The sequence below is a fragment of the Phalangium opilio genome, unplaced genomic scaffold (genome assembly GCF_054372755.1).
Source record: "Phalangium opilio isolate 3A_F unplaced genomic scaffold, DU_Popi_V2 ptg001304l_1, whole genome shotgun sequence".
NCBI classification, from domain to species: Eukaryota; Metazoa; Arthropoda; class Arachnida; order Opiliones; family Phalangiidae; genus Phalangium; species Phalangium opilio.
Window position 1 is genome coordinate 195640 of NW_028324256.1, and position 24644 is coordinate 220283.

At 38.7% G+C, this 24644-nt stretch overlaps 1 protein-coding gene across 1 annotated transcript; it reads left to right on the forward strand.

Moving 5' to 3' along the window:
* The first annotated feature begins 11759 nt into the window (after nucleotides 1-11759).
* On the forward strand, nucleotides 11760-14744 carry LOC149583942 (uncharacterized). The gene is made up of 5 exons (XM_089863958.1): nucleotides 11760-12585; nucleotides 12653-12958; nucleotides 13166-13477; nucleotides 13542-14105; nucleotides 14158-14744. Exons 1-5 carry the CDS (start codon nucleotides 11760-11762, stop codon nucleotides 14742-14744), a joined length of 2595 nt encoding a protein of 864 aa, XP_089720084.1.
* Nucleotides 14745-24644: the final 9900 nt, after the last annotated feature.

Below are 24644 nucleotides of genomic sequence, written 5' to 3' on the forward strand. Positions count from 1 at the left end.
TTCTGGTCCGCGTGAGCTCATAAGTAATAATTGTTTACGATACTGATTTTCTTTGTTCTCCGCACATTCGTTCGCGAACTCTTTAGATCGTTGGGCCACGAGCCGAGAGGTTGATTCCGTTGGACGGGAAAAGGGTTAATAGTCCGGCATCGTGGAAACGGGCTCATCGGGCGGCATTCCTTTGGTTCAATTCAGGTACGGAACATCGTCGAGAGTCCAAGAGCATCCCAGCATAAGAGCGTAAAGGCGAGATAGACCAAGAGCCAGTGGCCTGGACCTTACCTCATAAAGTACAAAAGGTCTGACCATTGGAATGAGTTCAGTTTTGAAGCTCATTAATAGATTTGGCCGTCTTACGCGTCACAGCTGGGGCATTTGAGGGGGGCGGGATCATGTTTGACCCTAATGAGGTATGATTTCATGAATAAAGAAGGTGGCAAATGATAGAACTGGAAATGGCGATTCCAAATATATGAAATCTGACGTCATCAAAAGGGGCCATCAATAAATCAGACGGGGGTTAAAATGGTCGAATGAGGTATGAATTTTTACCTCATGAGGTACATGTATGAATCCGGTGTTGTTTGATAGATCTGGTCGTGCTAAATAACAGAATATAAAATCTGACTGGAAAATACGCGGCTTAGGTTTAATCTGACGGGCTGATTCTTGCGTCAGACTATGACAACTTCGTGCCTCATAAAGCTAGATTCCCACTCGACCGAAAAAATCGGCGCAAATCACGCAGCCTACGTTAGAAATTTTACCTTACGTCGTCGTCCGGCTGTAGACTGTTCACACTACGACTGAATTTTGAGTTTGGCGGTAGATATTTTTGGGTCACGTGACAGATTGGAGTGGTTTCCATAACATTTATTTCGCATTATGAATTGGTATCTCTGTCGCTTAGATCGTACAAGAAAGTATATTTTCTAACCTCCTCCATAAAGACTTCCTTATTAACATCTTACATCAATATACTTCCATAAGATACATTTTTCTTTCTTCGTGGCATTTATGACGTAGTCAGTGGGATAATTTCATTGGCTGAGACACCGGCGTAACGCCGAACACGACCGAAAAATATAACGCAAATTGCGCCCGGCCGAGCGGAAATTCCGTCGGGCTCGGCGTAAAGATTTTTCGGTCGGACCCCTTTCTGCCGGGTCTCCGTCGTGATTTCCGTCGAGTGCGAGTCTAGCTTAAATGTAGCAGGTGATATATTTTAAAACCAGCCCCACTGATGTCAAGTACATTAAACTTAACTTGTTTGAGCGAGTTGCCTCTGTTTCTATCGAGGTAATGTGGTGAAATAATTTTGACCGTGATAAATGAGATGAACTTAAATTGGCATCATTTATAATAGAGCTATTTCAATTCGGGGGTAAGGAGAGTTTTTGAGGCAGGGTTTCGTCAGTCCCCGCCTAGGTGCCTTATTGTGCGCGAAATTTAGCTAAGAGTTCTACAGTGGCCCGCACGAAGGGAGGGTGAAAACCGGCTCCGTTTATTGGCAGGCCCAACTGTGACGTTTCCCCCTTCAACTGATATAGCTGTATGCAGGCACATTTTATTTCAAACTCATTCAATGAAACCTTCTAACGTTAAATTATTATTCAATGCAAATAAAGGTAAAAAATGTTACATTTTAAAGGTCATCTGGTTCATCATCCGAGTCAGTCTGATAATCAATATATACGGTTTCATCGTCATAGTCACCCTCCCTCCGTGTGGGCCACTGTAAAACTCTATGCTAAATTTCGCGCACAATAAGGCACCTGGGCGGGGACTGCCGAAACCCCGCCTCAAAAACTCTCCTTACCCCCGAATTGAAATAGCTCTATTATAAATGATGCCAATTTAAGTTCATCTCATTTATCACGGTCAAAATTATTTCACCACATTACCTCGATAGAAACAGAGGCAACTCGCTCAAACAAGTTAAGTTTAACGTACTTGACATCAGTGGGGCCGGTTTTAAAATATATCACCTGCTACATTTAAGCTAGACTCGCACTCGACGGAAATTACGACGGAGACCCAGCAGAAAGGGGTTCGACCGAAACATCTTTACGCCGAGCCCGACGGAATTTCCGCTCGGCCGGGCGCAAGTTGTGTTCTATTTTTCGGTCGTGTTCGGCGTTACGTCGGTGTCTCAGACAATGGAATTATCCCACTGACTACGTCATAAATTTCAAGAGTGCACGCAAACGCTAGATAGATTGATAGCCGCCATGTATTTTTCTTTTGGTCGGAAACATCCCACGAAGAAAGAAAAATGTATCTAATGGAAGTATATAGAGGTAAGATGTTAATAAGGAAGTCTTTATTGAGGAGGTTAGAAAATATACTTTCTTGTACGATCTAAGCGACAATGGGACAGAGATACCAATTCAGAGTGCGAAATAAATAAACCACTCTAATCTGTCACGTGACCCAAAAATATGTACCGCCAAACTCAAAATTCAGTCGTAGTGTGAACAGCCTGCAGCCGGACGACGGCGTAAGGTAAAATTTCTACCGTACGCTGCGTGATTTGCGCCGGTTTTTTTCGGTCGAGTGGGAATCTAGCTTTATGAGGCACGAAGTTGTCATAGTCTGACGCAAGAATCAGCCCGTCAGATTAAACCTAAGCCGCGTATTTTCCAGTCAGATTTTATATTCTGTTATTTAGCACGACCAGATCTATCAAACAACACCGGATTCATACATGTACCTCATGAGGTAAGAATTCATACCTCATTCGATCATTTTAACCCCGTCTGATTTATTGATGGCCCCCTTTGATGACGTCAGATTTCATATATTTGGAATCGCCATTTCCAGTTCTATCATTTGCCACCTTCTTTATTCATGTACCTCATGAGGTAAGAAATCATACCTCTTTAGGGTCAAACATGACCCCGCCCCCCTCAAATGCCCCAGCTGTGACGCGTAAGACGGCCGAATCTATTAATGAGCATCAAAACGGAACTTATTCCAATGATCAGACCTTTTGTACTTTATGAGGTAAGATCCAGGCCACTGGCTCTTGGTCTAAGAGAGAGAGCAAGAGAGCGAGCCTCTTGGCCGGGTCTCCTTTTATACCTTTTAGGTCAGATCTACGGGGTTCCATATGTCCAACCAGGACACGGCCTGGTTTTTGCGCGGGGTCCCAAAAGTTCGGGCACGATCCCATCCCGTTCGCGAGAGGCGAGTTTGCCTCGTGCGCGATGGTAAAAACCCGATGACGTAAATATTGGAGGGCTATGCCCTTTCGACCAGAATCAGTAGTCCCATCCAAAAACCAGTATTGGGGGAGTTAAAGCGATAGTGCTACAATGGCTATTTTTAAAGTGCTAGTATTTTAAATTAAAGGGGCAGTAAAATAAAAACTGTTACAATGTCTGTATTTTTAGAGCGCGAAGATTTAACGGATCATGCATAAAAATGTTTGGACTAAGTTTTTTTAAGTACTGGAAACGCATATATTTCTTAATCTTTATTATAATAATTATCAAAAAGGGAACATTTAAAATAATTATTAAAAAAGAATATGTATAATAGAAAGTTAAAGTCATATTAATACTTCTAGAAAGTCAAAAATCATATTATTATTATTATTTGAAAGTCTCTATTTTGCGAAACTATATTTGACAACTAAAATAGTTGGTGAATGCAATCGTTAAGTTGTCAATGGTTCTTTTAATCGTTATTGAACTAATTACTAAGTTCTACACCCTGGCAAGTTGCAAATATTGCTCAACAGATGGCACCATCAGATGGTCAATTAAAAATATTTTCAATCAATACTCGCGTAGCCAGTCCCAGATTTATGGCGAAGACTTTCAGTAAAATAGTCGCTCTAGGTATCATGTGTATTTAAACTTTCGCCCAAGCAAAGAAAATTATTAAACTCATTTAATTAAAAAATCATGATCATAAAAGCCCCACTGAGCTTTTTATTAAATTATTAAACCCTATATTTCTTAAAAGCGGATTCTCCTAATACCAATCGCTATCCAATTTCTTATTTAAAGACTTTCAACATACATATCCGTACAGGGGTGGAAGCGGTCGCTTTTCTCATAACACGCTGTGTGACCATGAAAGCAGTTTTAAAATTCTCTTTAATTTCCAAAAAATAAAATGTTTCGCTTTAAAGTAATACCACGGTGTTTTAACATTCTAATGGCAATTGTAACACCTTGGTTTTGAAAGAAATTTTGCGGTTTCTAAAAAAAGCCACAATGCAAAAGAAAAGTAAATAAATTTGCCTTTTTGGAGTTTACAGTATAATTGTAATAATAGTGCTCAAACACAGGATTTCTCAAATGCATCCAAAAAAAACAGAGTTGCTGTGAAAGAATGGGTCAAAACTGCCCAACAGCGGGTGAGCCGTGCGAATGAGATTGGGTGATATGGGGGGACACCTACCCGGCTTTCCAATTTGTATTCGTTTTCATTTTAATTTTTAATTTTAAGAATTTAAACTTTTTTTCCTCTCCATGTGACGCTTGCATTGGACGTTTCTGTGTGTCTGTAAACTCAGTTTCACATTCGCAGCAAATGTGGTCGCAATTTCCGCACCGCGTTATCAATTAACCCAAATTCGGAAAGTTTCGATTTCATTATGTTATATATCACACATTAGCATTATGATTTCTTCGGCTCGTAACACGCCAAATTTTGTTATCGTCTATCCCACGTACACATTGACTTCTAGAAACGCCACCTCGTACAATGTTCATCCTTATATTCCATAAGAAACAAATTATGACGAAAATTATACTTATAACTTTCAATTAAATACTTCTGTTCACACTAACCTCTTGCTACCCACATTCTTACCAATTTATTTCAATTCAAAAAAAAAACTTATTGTCCCTTGGCTGGTTATTTCCCTCTGGTGAACCCCACAGTTCACGAGCCCCCGTGGCTTTCTCGCTATTTCGCGTACGTAAAACTCACGCCTGCATGGTCATTGTTCGCGTACGAAAATAAACTTGCACATGCATGAAAGGTAGTTCACGGTCACGAGCCTCTCTACGTTACGAAGATACGAACCCTTTGAGAGAACCAATTATCAGTGAGCTTTTTCGCTAAGCCAATTATCAACGAGCTTTTTGTAATAAGCCAATGAGAAAGCTTTATGTGGTACAAGACCGAATTTCAAGTCGGTCTGAATCTATAAAAGGCCAGGACGAACAATAGACTTGAGTCTTCAGTATTCTATATTTCTGACCTAGTGGCTAGCCCAGTCCGATCGCAGCCCGCTAAAAAGGAAGCCCCAGAGAAGTTAACTCCTGGATGAACGACTAAGTTGCTAACTTATGCCCGGTTAAATTACCCGCGAAAAGTGAAAGTCTTAATTCGTGCCAAGTATCCTGCTGCCATGATATGGCGTAGAAGTCCTGGACCTTGATATCTATCCTGCCGCCAAACTATGCCGTAGAAGTTCATCAGTTCTCCCGCCAAAAGCGTGTACCGCCCGATGTCTATCGGAACCTACCACGTTACCATGAAACGTGTTGCCGGACCATCACCGATTTATAGTGCCATCGTAAAACAATAGAAGTTCATCAGTCCACGTAATTAACGGAACTCAAAATGAGCTAAACGCGAACTTCAATATAAACCGTGAGCCACGAAACTTTGCAAGTATCAATAAGGGTTAACCAGCCTTAAGTTAAGTTTAGAATTAAGTAAACCAATTCTTGCCATTAATATTTGAAGTGTTAAACCTCTTATGAGGTCATGATTAATTTAGCATTGATTAATAAATATATTTCCAAGGTTTAATCATGTTCCCGTTTATTTCATTTACCAATGCTGACATACTTATTCAAAATACAATTCCCTAGACAACCGTACCAAATTTAATATGTTATATCATATAGCCCCTGATTATTAATTATCATCATATAAAAAGAAGTTAAAAGTTGTCGCAAAATCTGTTACATTATCTTCTACTCCATTACCATCGTTAAAAAATTTTACTCTGTGAATATCTAGGATTTCGATAAACGTCCTGGCTTTCAATGGCTGCTGGCCCATTGGGCCGAGTCCCATTAGACCAAATACTGCCAAAATGAGACTATCCCGTTTATTTCAACATCGACCAGAAGTGGTAATTATTAAATTAAAAATACGGTAAAACAGTCTGTAATAACCAGACTAGCTTAGGGTCTTGGTAGTCTGTCGTCTTTCCCCTGTGGATGGTACAAGAGAAACAAGTGTTGATCGAAATGCATTAAGGCATTAGCTCTGTGATTGAAAATACACAGGCGAAGTCATGGGTTTGTAGTAGCTTTCGTGGCTTTGAATAGGCGAAAAACCACTAAGAAAAGATTCTCTTCCAGACCTTGATGGTACTGGGAAAGAAATAATATTTTCATCTTCAAAGAGTTCACACACCCTCAATTTGTGTTTAAATTTGATGGACAGCTGTATCGAAGCAAGATTATTGGAACGTCTATCTATAGTTGAAAAATTTTCGTTAAAGTATTGTGTTTCTTGGGTTTTGCGTGGTGGGATTGGTATTACGAAAAGCGGATAAGGCTTTATTTCAACCTTTATTATATATTTTAGAAAACGTGATACTTGTTGATGAGAAGGAATAGAGGCAATTTAAAATCTAGTTTGGAAATATAATAGGTTTTTGAAACGGTCGTTAGCTAGAATAATTAAACTCAGAAATGAGTTCGGATACGAGTTGCTAGTTTAGTCATGAATAAAATAATTTTTCCCGTGAATAGTGATTTTAGAAGCTGGCTTCTGCGCAGACTTATAGAGAAATAAGAAAACTAGACTTAATAGCACGAAACTAGAAAATAGTCGTGAGAGAAGAGCTCTCTCAAAATTTCATAATTTAAATAGCGTGATGTACGACATCATATATTCTGATTGCTGTTTCTTCCCCTCTTTACGTGTAATTTAACCTCAACAATTCGAGTTCCAGTTTGGTATTGGGATTTTAGACAGTTGATTATAACAGTATCTAGCACCGTGATTGCCAAAACTAGAAAATGATGACTCCATGTAGAACTGTTCTATAAAATCCTTTGTTCGATTTGTGTTTAGAGATGAATTACGCGTAAATAGGTCGAAGTTTGCACTTTATATTTAAAGATATTCTCACGCAGGCGTGGCTCGAGAGTGTAATGTTAACTAGCTCTCCGTGTTTTTCACGCGACCTCGTTTTTGATGTGGAAAAAAATCCAAAGTGATTAATCCAGCACTAATTAGCACATTTCACTTGGTGAAACATGAATGAAACAGTGTATAATATTACTGTACAATGGCCGGAAGAAAAGGTAAGTTAAGCGTATCCGAAACTGAAAGTTTTAAACAGCCCAAAATGTTTGGTTTAATCGGGTGTTTCGTTTCTAGCTTCTAAATTACATAATAAAAACTTTTAAAAGAGCAGAAATGACGATTTTATTGTTTTCGGTTCAGTTAAAACCGCCTCTAAGTCTGACAATAATAGTTAATAAAGAATAATAGCTACGCATTTATGCATATATTTATTGTAAGATTCCCAGTAAGTGTTAGAAACAGGAAACAGGTATTAAAGTCAGTGTCAAGTCCATAAGGTAGATAAGCCAATTACCTCATTCGAGGTAGGTTTCAAGTGCTTCGGCTGATGTAATTTTGTTGTTTTTCAACTTGTTTATAAACTAACCTACCGGAAATTTTATCCACATATTAAGAATCCTGATTTAATTCTGTTTATCAAAACAGTTAACGAACAACACAGAAAGATATATCTAATCAAAAAAGCACCCAATAAATACTCCTAATGAAAGTCCAATAATCAAGCCGAAACTAGTCGAGCTATTTTAATAAAAATATTAAAAACCTTGCGCACTTGAGAAAACCGTTTCTATTTTAAATTATTTAAACCATTTTGAAATTTACCTGCAAAAAATGAACCAGAACTCTATGGCTTTATTTGGATATTCGCTGCAGTTTTTTTTTTCAATAAAATTGCCGACATCAAAATTAAGTATTTTGTTTTAATGGAGCCTGGTTTCAGTTGTAGAGTTAATGCACTTCAGTAAAAGCTGTATTTTAAGATTAAAAACTTTTTCTAGAAACCCTGGGATTATCCTTACGATTCCGCACTTCGAGTTTGGTATTTCATTTTTGAACACACGAAACGTCTCAGGTAAAGTAGGCCCGCAGAGCGAATGAAGGAGGAATACATGTCTTAGCTATGGACCCAAAGGAAGGCGTAATCTTAACAGTTTTTCTTGAGCACCAGAGGAAACCGATTACTTTTTAATCATATTTTGATTTCATTGTTATTTTCCAAATGTCAGTTAAATATTATTGCTTCAGCCTATTTTCACTGTAGTGGGGAAGGTTTTAAGAGTTAACCCATGGAACCTTCCACTCAAAAGACCTTGAATAGTTCTTGTTGGTGGCTTTGTGGTGACACGAACCCTCAGGGTCTTTTACTAACCCCCTTTTGGCCAAATGAACCTGTCTTTCTTTACCTGGCAAAAACTTGTATTCTGAAAATACCGCTCTTACAAATGGTCTAGTATTATGTTAAGAACCTTCATATTTAAGAATTGTGTAAATAATTGCACTGTGCGTATTAGAGCCGCCACATAGTCGCCAGATTTTTGCATTGGTTTAAGTGTTTGCAACCCCATCTCAATGCGGTCAAAAGTACTTTTCCCTCGTTCGCGAGCATATGGCTCGGGGCCACTCCTTCATACGCTCAGGGTATCTCTAGGAAAGCGCATTCCTAATTGTGTTCAATATTAAAGGTTCACCCCTACTATGGACTCGGATGAATGGCTTCGAAATGTAAGTAAGATATTCAAAATGAGCGCAAAAATATAGAAAAATGTTTGTAATAAAAATATCTCCGTTTCGATGAGTTTGACCACTTTTTGTACGAATTCTACAGTTTCACTCCCTAGAAGAGAGATTTCACAAGAAATCGTTTACTTTATTTTGTCCGCGTGCTTATGAATATCTGGACTATTGACGACCTTGTTACGCTTGAACAGATGTCTTTTTTGAAAATGTGTTATTGAGTAGAAAAAGAAGTAGGCTTCAAGTTATGGTGTAACAACAAGAAGCCGTTTGGCTAGACTAATACCCTATGGTATGAATCAAAACCTCTTTGTAAAAGATTCTTAAACGAGGTACAGAATTGCTAGAGCATTAATAGATTAGCTATAGTCTACTTTTGCTGTATATACTTATTTTTCCGTTTTCTCTGACTGGAGAAGTATGCTTTTGAGAAATGTTTTTGGCCCAAACTTGAAACCAAGCATTTTTTTCTGTACCATGACAACTCCTAAACGTCTCGTTTCTGTACCCAGAGATCCGTCTTTTTTGGCGCCTTGGTTATCAATTGTTACATGGTTACGTGAAAACTTCAAAAAAGGATAAGCCTTTAATAGAATATTTAAGGTTATAGATATCTCGAACGACGACTACTTTTCACCATCCGCCGAGGCTGGGGGGGGATTTGAGTTGAGGCAAGGAACTTCTGGGAGAGTTTTACCGGGTATAACTAGCGTGAGATTTTCCAGAAAAGCAGAACCCGAAATGTCGAGCGCGGTTCTAAAAAATAGCGGCATGGTTTAAAACGTGCCATTTTAGAAAAAGTTGATGTAGTTTTGGGAAATAGCTCTGTTAAATTACAGGTTTGAACAAATCTTAGCCCTGTAGTAGGCTTACCTAATAAGTACTGCAAATAGATCATCATGCCCTTATCTCACCTAATTTTTTCCATTTTAAACCTACTGAACTTAGAATATCCATATCTATCCTAAGGCTTACCTGACCTACATTATCGAAGCTAAAATAACGTAGCCTAACCTTACCTTATAACCGAACCAAACTGTTCGATACCGATCTCTCGCAAAAGTGAAAATTCTTAACCCTCTACGACCAAGCCCTAAAACCTGTAACAATGACAGGCAGAGAACGGGTTTTCGCGGGAACTCTTGTACCCGTACCTGTCCCTTTTGTTAATTTTTTCTATCACATATTTTCGTCAGTCGCGAATTCCACTCCCTTAATAGAAGTTCGCTCGGCTCATACAAGCAAATTAGTTTTTGATTTTACAATACTTGTTTTCAAATTCTTACATTGATTAAAAGTTCGTTTTGTTTACTTCAACTGCGTATTAATTTCTCACGACACCGAACATATTTTGGTCCGTCGAGCCGGATCTGTTCGCAATTAACAGAATTATCCAAAAATCAATCAACATATTCGAGGTGAACCGGCAAATTTTCGGAAAATCGTGAAAACTGTGCGTGTTAAATGAACAATCAACGTCAACTTTAACTCTAGAATTATGGATGCATTGCGGCACAAAAGAAGGGCAATCAAAGGCCAAATTACGCGATTGGAAACAATTGTTAGTGGACATGCTTCTCAACCATGGGGTGAAGCAGGACTAAAATTATACGTGAACAAAAGTGAACAGTTAATATTGGATTTGCGTCATTTACAACAAAATATAATCACTACGTGCCTTCCAGCTGATTTTCAACCTAAAGAAGCAGAATATAACGCTTTAATCCAACGACTCGAAACGGTAAACATATTTTTTGCTTCTGAGTTAAGTCAAACGCAAACAGCCTCAGCAGCGGCCTCCAGTACTACCGCTCAAACAAGCGCGCCAAGTGCCGATATTAGACTGCAAAAACTAGATTTACCGACATTTGGAGGTAACTATGTAGACTGGTTATCATTCCGCACTAACAGACGAAGCCGCTCTGTTAATAAAATCCATCCCCACTACGGATGCAAATTACCCAGAAGCGTGGGATATTCTTTTGAATCGATACAATAATACGCGTGAATTAATCGATGCTCAACTAAAGCGCTTATTTACACAGCTTCGAGTCAATCAAGAATCATCTTCGGAACTCCGAAAGCTACTCGATACAACTTCAGAATGTATCCGCTCTCTAAAGGTGCTGAACGAACCAGTTCAACATTGGGACTCAATTCTCGTCTTTATTGTAAAGGAAAGACTAGATCCAGAATCAAGACGTCAGTCTGAGCTTTCACTAAGCCGTACAACCGCACCAACCTTTGACGACCTCCGAACCTTCCTCGAACAACGTTCTCGAGCGATGGCGGCGGCTCAAGAAAGCAGTGTCAAAGCAAAACCACAGTCTCACGCTAAAAGATCAGCACTAACCCATGTAGGGACCACTAGAGCAAACTGTCCCATATGTAAAGCAGAGCATAGCATTTACAAATGCTCAACTTTTGCCAAAGTGTCAGTCAACGAACGTTGGGACCTAGTAAAAAAGAAATCCTTGTGTTTCAATTGCTTGCGGCGTGACCACTCAAGTCCAGATTGCAAATCAGGTCACTGCAATTTATGTACCAGCAGACATAATACGTTGCTTCACGCAGAAACAAAAACGGAAGCGAAAACTGATGCACACATCGAACCCGAAGTTATTTCCCATATCTCAAGGGGAGAAAAGAGTAACTCTCAAGTTCTTCTGTCAACCGCAATGGTTCTGGTCAAGGACTTCAAAGAAGTATTTCATCCAGCTAGAGCTTTGCTGGATTCAGCCTCAGAGGCAAGCTTCATCACTGAAAAATGAGCCAAACGATTGCAAATAACGATAACAAACATTGACGTTTCAATTGGGGGCATTGGAGCTTCAGTCCGAGGGTCATCTCGCGGAATAGTTGAATTAGAACTTTCTTCTACTCGGGAAAAAAAGGCTTTACTAAAAGTAGAGGCGTTAGTACTAAAGAAGCTAACGAAGAACATTCCAAGCATGGAAGTGGATCCTAGCTCCTTTATTCATTTCAAGGGACTTCAGTTAGCCGATCCCCAATTCTACACTCCCCAGGAGGTGGATATCTTACTGGGTGCAGACGTGTACTTAGACATAATTATCGATGGACAGTGCAAGGGTCCAAGCAACATGCCAAGCGCTGTCAATAGTATATTCGGATGGACTATTTCTGGCCCATTCAAAACTGACAATCCTAGACCAGAAATACAAATTCATCACTGCACAATTGACGAACAAGTCAGAACATTCTGGGAATTAGAAGAGCTGCCCACACGAAAGGTACTGCTCCCCGAAGAAAAACAATGCGAGATACATTTCTCTGAAACTCATTATCGGGATGAAACTGGAAGATACATGGTTCGACTTCCTTTCAAGGCCGAACCCAACACCCTAGGGGAGTCTTGGAAGATAGCCATGCGTCGCTTTCATCACGTAGAACGTCGATTACAAAGCAATCCAAGGGCTTACGAAGCCTACAAGAACTTTATGAATGAATACGTCCAGCTGGGTCACATGCAACTCATGGATGTCGAATCAGCAGCACACAACTACTATTCACCTCATTTCGCAGTTCAAAATGAGAAAAGTAGCTCAACTAAAACACGGGTCGTATTCGATGCGTCAGCCAAATCATCAAATGGCATATCTCTCAATGATATTTTATTAGTCGGTCCCAAACTACAAGACGACCTAGTAAACATCCTTATTCGCTTCCGCGTTCACGCTATTGCAATGAAAGCTGATATTGCTAAAATGTACCGCCAAATATGGGTCCATCCCGAAGAACACAAACTTCCAAAGAATAGTCTGGCGGCCAAGTCCAACTGAACCTTTGCAAGACTATAAACTCTTAACGGTTACTTACGGTACAGGATCAGCTTCGTATCTTGCCACTAATGTTCTTCAACAGCTAGCTCTTCTGGTCAAAGAAAGCTTTCCTAGAGCGTCAGAAAAACTAGCAAAAGACTTTTCGAAGGATGATTTGCTCTCGGGCGCCAACAACATCGAAGAAGCGTTGCAAATACAAAAGGAATTGTTGAACGCTGCAGCCAGCGCGGGATTTGATATTCGAAAATGGGTATCAAATGAACCAGCTCTACTCGAATCCATTTCTCCTGACAAACAAGAAATTCCAATACCAATATTGTTTGACAACAAGGCTTCAGTTACCACACTAGGTTTGCCTTGGACACCGGGGACAGATGACTTCTCATATGTAGTCACGTCACCATCATATCGCAGTACCATCACCAAAAGAACGGTCCTATCCGATACTGCAAAAATCTTTGATCCTTTGGGATTACTTTCTCCAGTCATCTAACGAGCAAAGATATTTATCCAAGATCTTTGGAAACAGCAACAAGACTGAGATGACCCGTTACCAGAGTCGTTCGTCTATCGTTGGCAAACTTTCCGCAACGATTTGCCATCTATTGAAACGATACGGATACCTCGCTATGTATCTCAAAGAGAGCTGAAGAGCCGCAGTCTACAGGGATTTTGTGATGCTTCGGAGAAAGGATTCGCCGCAGCTGTATACATGCAAACTCTGAGTTCGTCTGGCGAGATAAGAGTGGAACTTATCGCATCAAAAACAAAAGTCGCTCCGACAAAAACTGTAAACGTACAGAGGCTCGAACTCTGCGCCGCCCTTTTACTCGCGAGATTGGTAAAATTGATCCAAGAGGCACTTCCAAGTACAACAGACATTGTTACAATTGTTTGCTGGTCAGATTCAAACAACGTTCTCTCATGGCTAAGAGCACCTCCACACAGATGGAAAACTTTTGTCGCCAATCGTGTCGCCGAAGTTCAAGAAACCCTTCCAAACGCACAATGGTGACACGTGGCTGGCAACGCAAATCCAGCTGATTGCGCATCGAGGGGAATGTCAGCCCGAGGGCAATTTTTCTCTATGGTGGCATGGGCCAGAATGGCTTTCGCATGATACTTCAAGGGAACCTGAACAGCAGATGGAAGAATCCGAATACTGTCTCGTTGAGGAAAGAATTGTCAAGGTCTACATGGCTAGATACCAATCCGAAGGCACATTACTCTTTCCCTATTCTTCTCTAAGAACACTAATCCGAGTCACAGCCATAATCTTCAGGATGATATACAATTTCAAACAACCAAGAAAAGATGCTTGGACAAAGGGGCCATTGTCAGCCAAAGAATTGGATGATGCACTTTATCACTGGGTCAAGGTAGTACAGTCCGAACACTACCCCAAGGAGATTAATCAGCTGAAAGGGAATTCCCATTTCACCAAAAAGCAAACTGTTGCCACTCCAACCGTTCGTGGGTCGACATGGCGTCCTAAGAGTTGGTGGTCGTTTGCGAAACGCGAATTTACCCTTGAGCCAGACATATCCAGCAATTATTCCGCGAAAAAGTCGTTTAATGGATCTCCTAATAAACTATGAGCACACGAAAAGCTTCCATGGTGGATCACAACTTATCGTAGCAAACCTTCAACAGAGGTTTTGGATCATTGGCATCAGGGATGCAGTAAGATATCAAATGAAGAAATGCATTCGCTACACTCGTCAAAAAGCTATGACTGTCCAACAAATGATGGGCGATTTACCCTCAGCGAAAGTAAATAAAGCCAGATCATTCCTGCAATGTGAGGTGGACTACGCTGGACCATTTCTTCTTCGCGTCATAAAGGGCCGCATACACAAGATGTACAAGGCTTATCTAGCTGTGTTCGTTTGTTTCACGACTCGAGCCATGCACTTAGAACTTGTAAGTGATATGACCACAGCAGCATTCTTGGCCGCACTCAAACGCTTTGTCGCTCGAAGAGGAAAATGCCAGAGCATGTACAGCGACTGTGGAACAAATTTCATAGGAGCTGATCGAGAAATGCGTGAGTTTTTGAAAGTCATCGCAAAAACGCCACACCAGAAACCAAGTCTTAGGGTGGCTAGCCGACGAAGGAATATCATGGCATTTTAACCCGCCAGCAGCACCACATATGGGAGGCTTATGGGAAGCTCGCGTAAAATCCGTGAAATAATATCTGAAGAGAGTAGTTGGCAACGCAAATTTAACTTACGAAGAAATGCAAACTCTCCTTTGTCAAATCGAAGCTTGCTTAAACTCCCGTCCTTTAACAGCCATAAGCACCGATCCCAACGACCTCACTGCTTTAACACCTGGACATTTTTTAATTGGAGGACCCATAACTGCTATTCCTGAACCTGATCTAACCGGGGAAAAGATCAATCGCCTCTCCAGGTGGCAACTAAGCCAACAATTGCTCCAGCACTTCTGGTGAAGGTGGCGCAATGAATATCTATCTCGTCTTCAGCAAAGACCAAAATGGGCAGCAGCCAAAGCTAACTTAGCAGTTGGGGATCTAGTATTACTCAAAGATGAGGATCAACCTCCCACCAAATGGAGAATGGCACGACTCTTCAACTGCATCCAGGAGCAGATGGTTTGGTGAGAGTGGTCACAGTAAAGACGGCAACAGAAAAAGAATTAACAAGTCCCGTCGTCAAGGTTTGCAAACTACCGTTGGACTAATTACACTTTCTATTGAAATGAATATTTCAAGGTAGGCGGAATGTTCGATACCGATCTCTCGCAAAAGTAAAAATTCTTAACCCTACGACCAAGCCCTAAAACCTGTAAAAATGACAGGCAGAGAACGGGTTTTCGCGGGGACTCTTGTACCCGTACCTGTCCCTTTTGTTAATTTTTTCTATCACATATTTTCGTCAGTCGCGAATTCCACTCCCTTAAAAGAAATTCGCTCGGCTCATACAAGCAAAATAGTTTTTGATTTTACAATACTTGTTTTCAAATTCTTACATTGATTAAAAGTTCTTTTTGTTTACTTCAACTGCGCATTAATTTCTCACGACACCGAACACAAACATTATCATAAAAGACATCCTGGTTGTACAGCTCTTTAGGGAACTTCTGTAAAAGTACACCGCGTTTACGAGAATCTCTGTAAAGGGAACTACTGTTACGGGTAAACTGCATGCGTTAATTCTTTTGTTCAATTCTTCAATTTCAGAATGATTCCATTAATATGGAGCCTTAACCTTGCATGAGGGAAACCGATTTTGGATATGCTCAGATGGTTGAGATGGGATTTACTCCAATCTGCACAGTTCCATTCATGTACACATATCGAATAATGCTATCTGCAAAAAATCTGACCTTCATCGCTGCTCCAATGGGAGCCTTCGACGATCTAAAATCCATTTCGAATGGAGTAAGGAAAAGTTCTTTCATTACTCTTAGTATAATTAAGGCAAATTAATTGGATTTGCTTTATTCAAGCATAAGTCACAGCATGTTCGATGCTCTAAACAAATTAAAATTCGTAAAATTGGAAAAAAAAATAAATAACACTAATGGTATTTGCCTCACCTGAGTCCCAGCGTTGAGCCCCGTGAAATCAGACTAGCTTACCAAAGATATATTTTTATAAATAGAATAGCTCAAACCTAATAATGAATACTCTCAAGGTTTTGAATTTTAAAACCAAATGATAATGCAAGTTTTATTCTGGGAAAATACCGACTACATAGCAGCAGCCTCTATATTCTCTTTTAACTCTTCCCTAACCGTTTACGCCTTGACATAGACAGGGGCTCGCTGCGGCGCTGCCTTTCTTAAATTTTACCCCAAAAAATTTGTGCAAAAATTTAGGCGGTAGCGTTAGCAAAGCTAGACTTGCACTGGAAACGACCAAATATATTTGCATATTACCGTTATATTCTTATGTTTTTACTCGTGTATTTTTACTCCATACCTTTTTCAGATATGGTTCGGGTTAGTTTGCGTCATTGGCGTACTGGTGGTGATTGACATACTGCACATGATGGTGATGGGAACTCGAAAATCAGTCATAGCACTTGCCTCACAAAAATGCATACAATACTTTGGAGCCATTTTGGGAAAAGGTAATGGAAGACTCGTATTTGTTTATCACTTCATCTTTCGAAAGCTCTTAAAAAATCAGGATCGAGGTTTTCAACTCATCACAGTCAAACGGCTTACGTAATTTTAGCTACCCAATAATTTCAAATAGAAAAGTTTTAATTTATCAAATTAAATTTTTCAGAGATAAGGTTATACTTAAAGCAAACATTATTCAAAATTAGACACTTGTATCAAGCAAGCATCAATTAAAATTTTTATAAAGATACCATTCTTTTTTTTGAACCACAAATACAGTTTTTATTTAAGGGAATGAGAAGCTTAGTTTGGAAAACCTCTGATTTATATAGCAAAAGATATAATTAATTTCTGTGAATTCAAAAATATCAAGCTTTTAATTCTCCGATTTCTGGTTATTTGGCCGCAATATGCATTTGAAAATGCTTAATTTGAAATCCTCTTTTCAACCCTTACAAAAATCTTCTTTAGAACTCTTTAGAAAATTCCTTGGGAAATTTCTTTAGAAATCCTTTAGGGTTTTTTTTTGGGAAATTGGGGAATATTGGCATCTTTTTCTTTGTAAAATGCTTTGGAAATATCTTTGGAATTTTCATGGGAGATATCTTTGGAATTTTCATGGGAGATATCTTTGGAATTTTCTTCGGAAATATCTTTGGAATGTTTTAGGGAAATATCTTTAGAATTTTTTCGGAAATATGTTATTAATTTTCTTGGGAAATATCTTTGGAATGTTTTAGGGAAATATCTTTTGAATTTTTTCGGAAATATGTTATTAATTTTCTTGGGACATATCTTTGGAATATTCTTGTGAAATATAGGGAAGATTATGAGGCAAATTAATTTAGCCTTCTAGAAACGAGGATAGTTCTCACATGCAGAACCATATCCCAATGCAGGGAGTGCAGTTCTTATATGCTGAATAACACCACTTTTATCGCGGGAAGTTCTCGCATGTAGTGCGATACTGCTTATAAAGTCTGACATTTAATCGTCTTAAATACGGCAGAAAGTTTTAACCTTGTGCAACTGTATGCGGTACTAAGTGGGTTTTGGAGGCTTCAATGGCCAAGCAGTAGATACAGATGTTGTTGTTAAGTTTTATAATGTATTTTCACTGAGAGTTTTTTGAGTACCAGAAACGCGTTTAACCTAGTTTTATCTACAATATTTATCTGGGACTCTAATTACGCTCGAAATAAAGATAAAACATGTTACAAAAGAATTAATTTTAGGTCAGTTTTACTTTTCAAAAGCGAAAGTTTCAACTGCCAGTTTATACTCCCAGTAAATCTAAACATCACGATTTTAATTACGCGTATTTTACTTTTAATTTAATTTATCCTTTGCATAAACACCTCACGGATTATTAAAGGCAAAAAACCAAACTGGGTAAATACGATAGATCATTACGCTCAGTGTATTCGGTGTGCCCGGCTGAACTTTAGACACTGAATATGCGTAATCTTTAAAGCCCTGCCCTTGACAGTGCTAAAATGATCAAACTTAGTTTTTTCTTAGCGTTTTCCGGGAGTAAAGGTAATGCGTTCAGGGTTGGCGGTGGTTTAGGCGCTAAAATGATGATATATTTATATTAAAATATATGCTCAAAAACTACGTGGTTTAAAATTATTAGGTGGTATCATTTAAATTACTACTAAAGCAATTGTCATTTTTCTCGGTTTATATAATAAGGAAAACATACTGAGAGTGAGCTTAATTTTTGCTCTTGTAGGGTTCGATATTTCTTCGTCACAAGCCATTCGCTTCAGCGTTGGACCTTTCATCTTGATAATTGTCATTATCGTCAATTTGTTCAACGGAGTCTTGAAAGCCAACTACTCATCTCAGAAAAGAGAAAATATCAACAGTGTAACCGATGCCTTGAGATTATCTGAGGACATCCCGATTTATTTAAATCTTGGACCTATAATTGATAATAAAGTTTGTCGACGGGTAAGGATTTTATACTTTTTTCAAAGAAGATTTTTAGAATCAGTCAAAGTAATATTCGAATCATTTCAGACTGAAACTGCAATGAAAATGCTCTGTGGCAAACTGTGGCGGCAAGGAAACACATCTCCTAATTTCGAAAAACTATCTAGAGGAAAGGAAATTTGGTTTGCGGATATATCTCTGTTTCAGATGTCGTCCGTTTTCTCAGAAATTGATAACAAACCCACTCTTCTGGATCTTTACCTTGGTTCTAAGAAGTACTTCGATAAACCGATGGTTTTTCACGCAAAATGGCCAATGAATCCTGAAGCTCTGAAGTATATAAACCGAAGGTTGGTTTCCTTACTATCATAGTTCAGTAATACTCTGCGTGCTAATGTTTTTCATTCAGAACATTTAAAAATCGCACAAACTGTTATCCCGTCTAATAACGGTTTCAATTAGTAGAACTTTATTAAAGACTAGCAACAAAGGTGTTGCCAGTTGGGACGTTTTTATTTCTTTTCTGATCGCCATTTTAAACGATGACGACAAATCGAACTTAGGCCCGTTGATAGGAAGGGTGTAACACGTAAAATCATTACCCGAAATAGGAACCGCTGTTCTGAAAAACAGCGGTGTAGTTCAAAAGTTCTCTTTTTGAAAGAGCGGTTGCGATTTTAGCCAATAGCGGTTTTTACCTACAATTTTGAACCATTCTTAATACTACGGTTTTTTTAAGTAAAAAATCATAGCCTATCAAGTGCACCGAAACCTAAAATTGCTTATAAAGTAGAAAGAAACCTAAAATTACCTATAAAAAACCTCTCCTCACCTATCAAGTAACCTAACCTTACAAATCAAGATAAACCTGGTTCAACGTAACTTAATACTATTGGGGTTTAAAATAACCAAACTTAACCTAACCTAATACTATTAGGGTTTCAATTAACAAAATTTAACCTGATTTAATTATTCTTACTGACCTGGTACTATTTAATTTCAAATAACGCAACATAAACCATCCTAAATGACAATTGTTTTTCAAACCCTGGTTGTAGTGCTCTCAAGGGAGTTGCTGCAACCTTCAGGTTTACGAGAAGCGCTGTACAGGGACCTATCGTTATGGGTAAACGGAATTTTGAGGAAAGAGGTTTTTAGGGAAGCGCGGTTATGAGAACCTCTATCATAGGATCCGCTCATACGAGAACCGCTCATATGAGAGTTTCTTCACAGAATAAAGGGATCATGTGTACTAATTACTAGAGAAATCGGTTGAAATGAGCTTACGTTATTCAAAACCGAAAGGTTTTTCCATCTGTGACCACCAAGATGGCGAAGGATTGGAATAATCATTGTTTATAAGAGTAACTTCCTTGCCTATTTCTGTCTCCTAAAGCGATTTTGGGCTCAGCGTTGATTATCAAGAAGTCAGTTTAAATCTATATAGGGTTAGTCCCCCTATTATCGGACACATTTTAAAAAATTAAGGTTAAATGTAAGGAAATCACAGAAAACCTTTGAAAAGTTTATGAAATAAATATTTTGAACGTTTCTGCACCTAATGGTATAGAAATAATTCCAAAAGAACGATGTAATGTTGTCCCAATCATGGATTTTATTCGGCAAGTATCGTACCCTATTATCGGCTATTTGGATGTTGATTCGGACACCCATGTTCCATTTATCGGACGCCTATACATCCAACTCGGACACTGGGATCTCAGAATCGGACAGTGGGTCTTTGTAGCCCGGACACTGGGATCTCAGTATCGGACAGTGGGTCTTTGTAGCCCGGACACTGGGATCTCAGAATCGGACAGTGGGTCTTCGCTATCGGACACTGGGATCTCAGAATCGGACAGTGGGTCTTCGCTATCGGACACTGGGATCTCAGAATCGGACAGTGGGTCTTCGTTATCGGACATTTGGATCTCTGTATCGGACAATGGTTCCTCAATTGGAATACCAATTTTTTTTTAAATATAAAAGACAAGTGCAAATTGCTACTTCTCTGACACTTCTGGATCCATTCTGAACATCACTAACCGCTTTAAGCATTAAATATTTACAATCCCTCTCTTATTTGTCTTTAAAACGTGTTTGAAAGCTGTCCGATAATAGGTTTTCTACATTAGCTACGATTCGCGTTTTATTTTCATGTAAAGAAACCTAGAACTAACTGTTAAAGTAGCAATTTATAGAAAAAGATTCGGGCTTTACAGCCATACACATAACTTATAGTTGGCTTCTATTTATATACCTCAAAACACGATTTAAAAATGGGGGAAGAATTTTTCCGGCCCCTCAATTAGTTTTAATTAATCAAAAAAATTGGATATCTGGTTCGTTCGCGCTTTCCTCCTCTGACATCGCGCCACTTCTCTGTTTTTACATGCAACATACAGATTTCGACACCCTCTTTAAAACTAGGTAACTTACAGTGTTCCTTTTTTCCCCGGCAGTTTTATAAACAACTTTTTAAAAATGTGTCCGATAATAGGAGCGTCTGATAATAGGGGGACTAACCATAAACAGAACTAAATAATTGGGAGAGGCTACGCAAGACGACTTATTTAATACGCCTACTAGCTGTTACCCTCGACTTTGTTCGCGTAAATTTAATAGAGTTTCAAACAACGAAACTTGAATCGTAAACGCAATGCAAAAGAAATTGAACGGCGCTCAAAGATCAGATATTACGCTCACTCGGATTCCACGCTTCTGATTAGAAAACTTTAATTATGACCTATTCGTGATTACAGAATGCGGGCTTTCTTCGAAACTGGCCAATTGACAACGTGGCTACGCTCCCTCAAGAGAGACTACCACATCGTATTGGACCATTCAGAGGCTGAGAATGAAGTACATGTACTCAGGTTCAAGGACATTGCAGCCAAGTTGGCAATGTGGGCGGCAATGCTTGGAGTCGCTTCTTTCGTCTTCACCATGGAGATGCTGACAATTTTCATGTTTCGTTAAACACTGATGATGATGGGAACATTATAAGAATGTAACCAGGTAGTAAAGGGTTTTTAAGACAGCTGATCAAATCCAAAAAGATTTCTAAAACAGTTAGGTATTCGAAGTTTAGTCGCAAATATTTAGCTATAGCTAGCTATTGACGATTAAATCTAACACAGAGTTAATCTGCCTACGAGCGCCACTGCCATAGAAAGTGGAGTTGATTTAGGATAAATGGCAAATGAAGTTTGTAGTGTGACTCACATAGGGTAGACTAGGATGTTTTCATAATATAGGAAATCAACAACCGAAGCTGCAGTGCGATACACTTAAAATTTATATAACAAACTGTTGAGGTGCAAAACATAAGCGATAATATTTTATATTTTGTAGTAAGGGTAAAGCTTCCATAACTCAGTTCATACTCCTTTATTATTTAACTTATGCTTGTATTTGAAGTGTTGTCTATTTATAAACAAATTACGACTAACTTAAATCGTTCCCTTCACATAAAAAGCAATTTTCTACTCTGTATATATCCTTAAACTTCGTAAGAAAATTGTAGTTTTTTATCTTTCCCAGTGACGATGGCGTGTCTATGTCTGGGTGGCCGTGACCGTGTTAGCAGTTTAAAAATCGAAACAAAAGTCTTTTCAATTTCTGGACTGAATTGACTGTTCACAGAAATTTGGAACATATCTAGCGCACGACAAACGCTATCCACACTTTTACTGACCACTATTGCACAGCCGTTCATTCCACATAGACACCAATCTTCAGTCAGAGAGGTAAACATATTTTGCAAAAAAAGGGGATTTGAAAACAATATAGGTTTAACTATATCTGACAATGTTGTTTTTTAACATTTAATGTAAATTTTGGTCAGATAGGACATTAACTCTGTTCGGTAAATTTTAATTTTTAATTTTGCAGAATGTTTGTTAACCGCAATTGCCAACACCTTGAAGTCATACATAAACCTTTCTATATCTTCATTTCGTATCAACCTTATGACGCTTATTAGCAGAGGTCTTTGATCATTAAGAGTACTTCGATGGTGAAGGCAAAAGAAGCGATTCCCAGCATTACAACCCACAATACAAACTTCGCTCCAAGGTTCTTCAAAGTGATAGCATGTAACTCATTTTCGGTCTTCACTGAATGCGCACGCCAATTTCTTTCTATGTTTCGTAGATATGGTATATCTTGTCCAGTTTCCATGAAAGTTCTCAATCTAGATCGAGAATGGGTCATAACTTGATTTTACTAATCAATAGAATAAGGCACTTTGAAACTATATTCCACGTAAAGAATAGGCTTAGAAAATTTCACCGTAACTAATGAAACTAACCAACTAAATTATTTTTCAGTCTATACACCTTTAGACTCATTTAAATGAGTCAACTTGAGTTAACTGGTTGGGAAGTGAGAACAGAAGTTGACAAGTTGAATCACAAAATTAAAAATTGATCCCTGACCAGCTTTTCCAGACTCAACTTTTTGACTCATTTAGTTAAGTCCAAAAGTTGTTTCGTCTGAAAAAGCCCAATGAAAAGCTACAGTAAAAGGATTGTGCCAAAGAGAATTCTACGTGGGTAAAATATCCATGGACAAATGCACATTTGCCATTTTCATCTTTGATTCAAATGCTCAGCGAGAGAGAGAAAGATAGTTTGATTTTCACTTTCGAAGAAATATAACACAAATAAAGATGCAATTAGAGGTCATTTCTAATCATATATTCATTTAATCTTTAAATTCGTTTAATTATAATTATTAAAAATAGGTTTGTTCAAAACCACGCAAAATCAAGTTTACCATCATTATTTGGATTTGGCAATTTCTACGTATAGATGTGAGACAAAGCATCAAAGTGCTAATGGGGAACATGATTACAAGGATTATGGTTGAACTAGGATATTCAACGAACCTTCGGTTGACGAGTTTAACAGCTTCCGGATTCATTTCTTTTCTTCTCAAGAGCATTTTCGGTTTGCACGAATAACTCGACGAACTAACGTGATAATCAGATCGATTAAATGGCGTTCTTTCTACTTCAGCTTCAGATACCATTAAATCGTTAACCATAACATAATGTTTTCTATAATTATTTTTATCCATTTTTAAACCGCAGAGAATTCTCAGTTCCTCGTCCGTCTGTAATCAATGGAGTCAGAACAGAGTGGGTAGACACAAAATGGAGGTTTAAAAATCTTTTACCGATTGGCAAAGCTCTTCTATTACTATTGAGTAAACGTCGACGTCAGGTACATTCAATAAATCCCTTGCACTGTTAATGTTTTCTTTCTTCTGAGATGAGTAACTGGCTCTCAAGACTCCGATGAACAATGTGAAGAAAACCACATTTATCAAAAGAAACGGTGCAACGCCGAAGCGAATCGCTGGTGCCGAAGAAATATCGAAACCTACAAGAACAGTTATTAAGATACATCTGTTTGTGCACATTTTTAGGACATCTGTTTAGATAAAGACGACACTAGACACATGGTGGAAGTTTCTTCTCAAGTTTGAACAAGAGAGTAAGGGTCAATAGTGACTGCCGGCGGTTACGAGTCAATTCTTTCGACGACCGTTAATTGTGGGATAAGTAAAACACTTGTTTAAATTGCTTTTAACAAATTGTTATACGTTATCGCGACCTCTGACATCGCAGAAATAGGTTTTTAAATCAAATTAGGAGGTTTCCAGCTTGTTTTAATTTCGCTGTGTTTAACATATTTTTGGAATCTCATGCTTGGAAGGACACTCAAAGATACCATGACAGATCTTTACCTTTCCCCAAAATAGCCCCAAAATACAGTACTAGTCTTTGAGAGGCGACAGACAACACTGATTTTTGAATTCCCTTCACCCACATGTGAATTATATCAATCGCCGTCAACACAAGTAGTACGCAAGCCAACCCAATCCAAATCTGTAACGAGGAATTAATAGGTATGTTATCGATTCTGCGTGTTATCAAAACAGCATTGTCCAAAACGGCTTTTTCATAAACGCGTTTGCCATTATAGCCATTTC

Coding starts and splice junctions, on each gene's coding strand:
- LOC149583942 (XM_089863958.1), top strand. CDS start 11,760: ATGGAAGTGGATCCTAGCTCCTTTATTCATTTCAAGGGACTTCAGTTA. Junction 12,959..13,165: donor GGCTTCAGTTACCACACTAG/GTTTGCCTTGGA, acceptor ACCCGTTACCAG/AGTCGTTCGTCTATCGTTGG. Junction 13,478..13,541: donor GATCCAAGAGGCACTTCCAA/GTACAACAGACA, acceptor CTCATGGCTAAG/AGCACCTCCACACAGATGGA.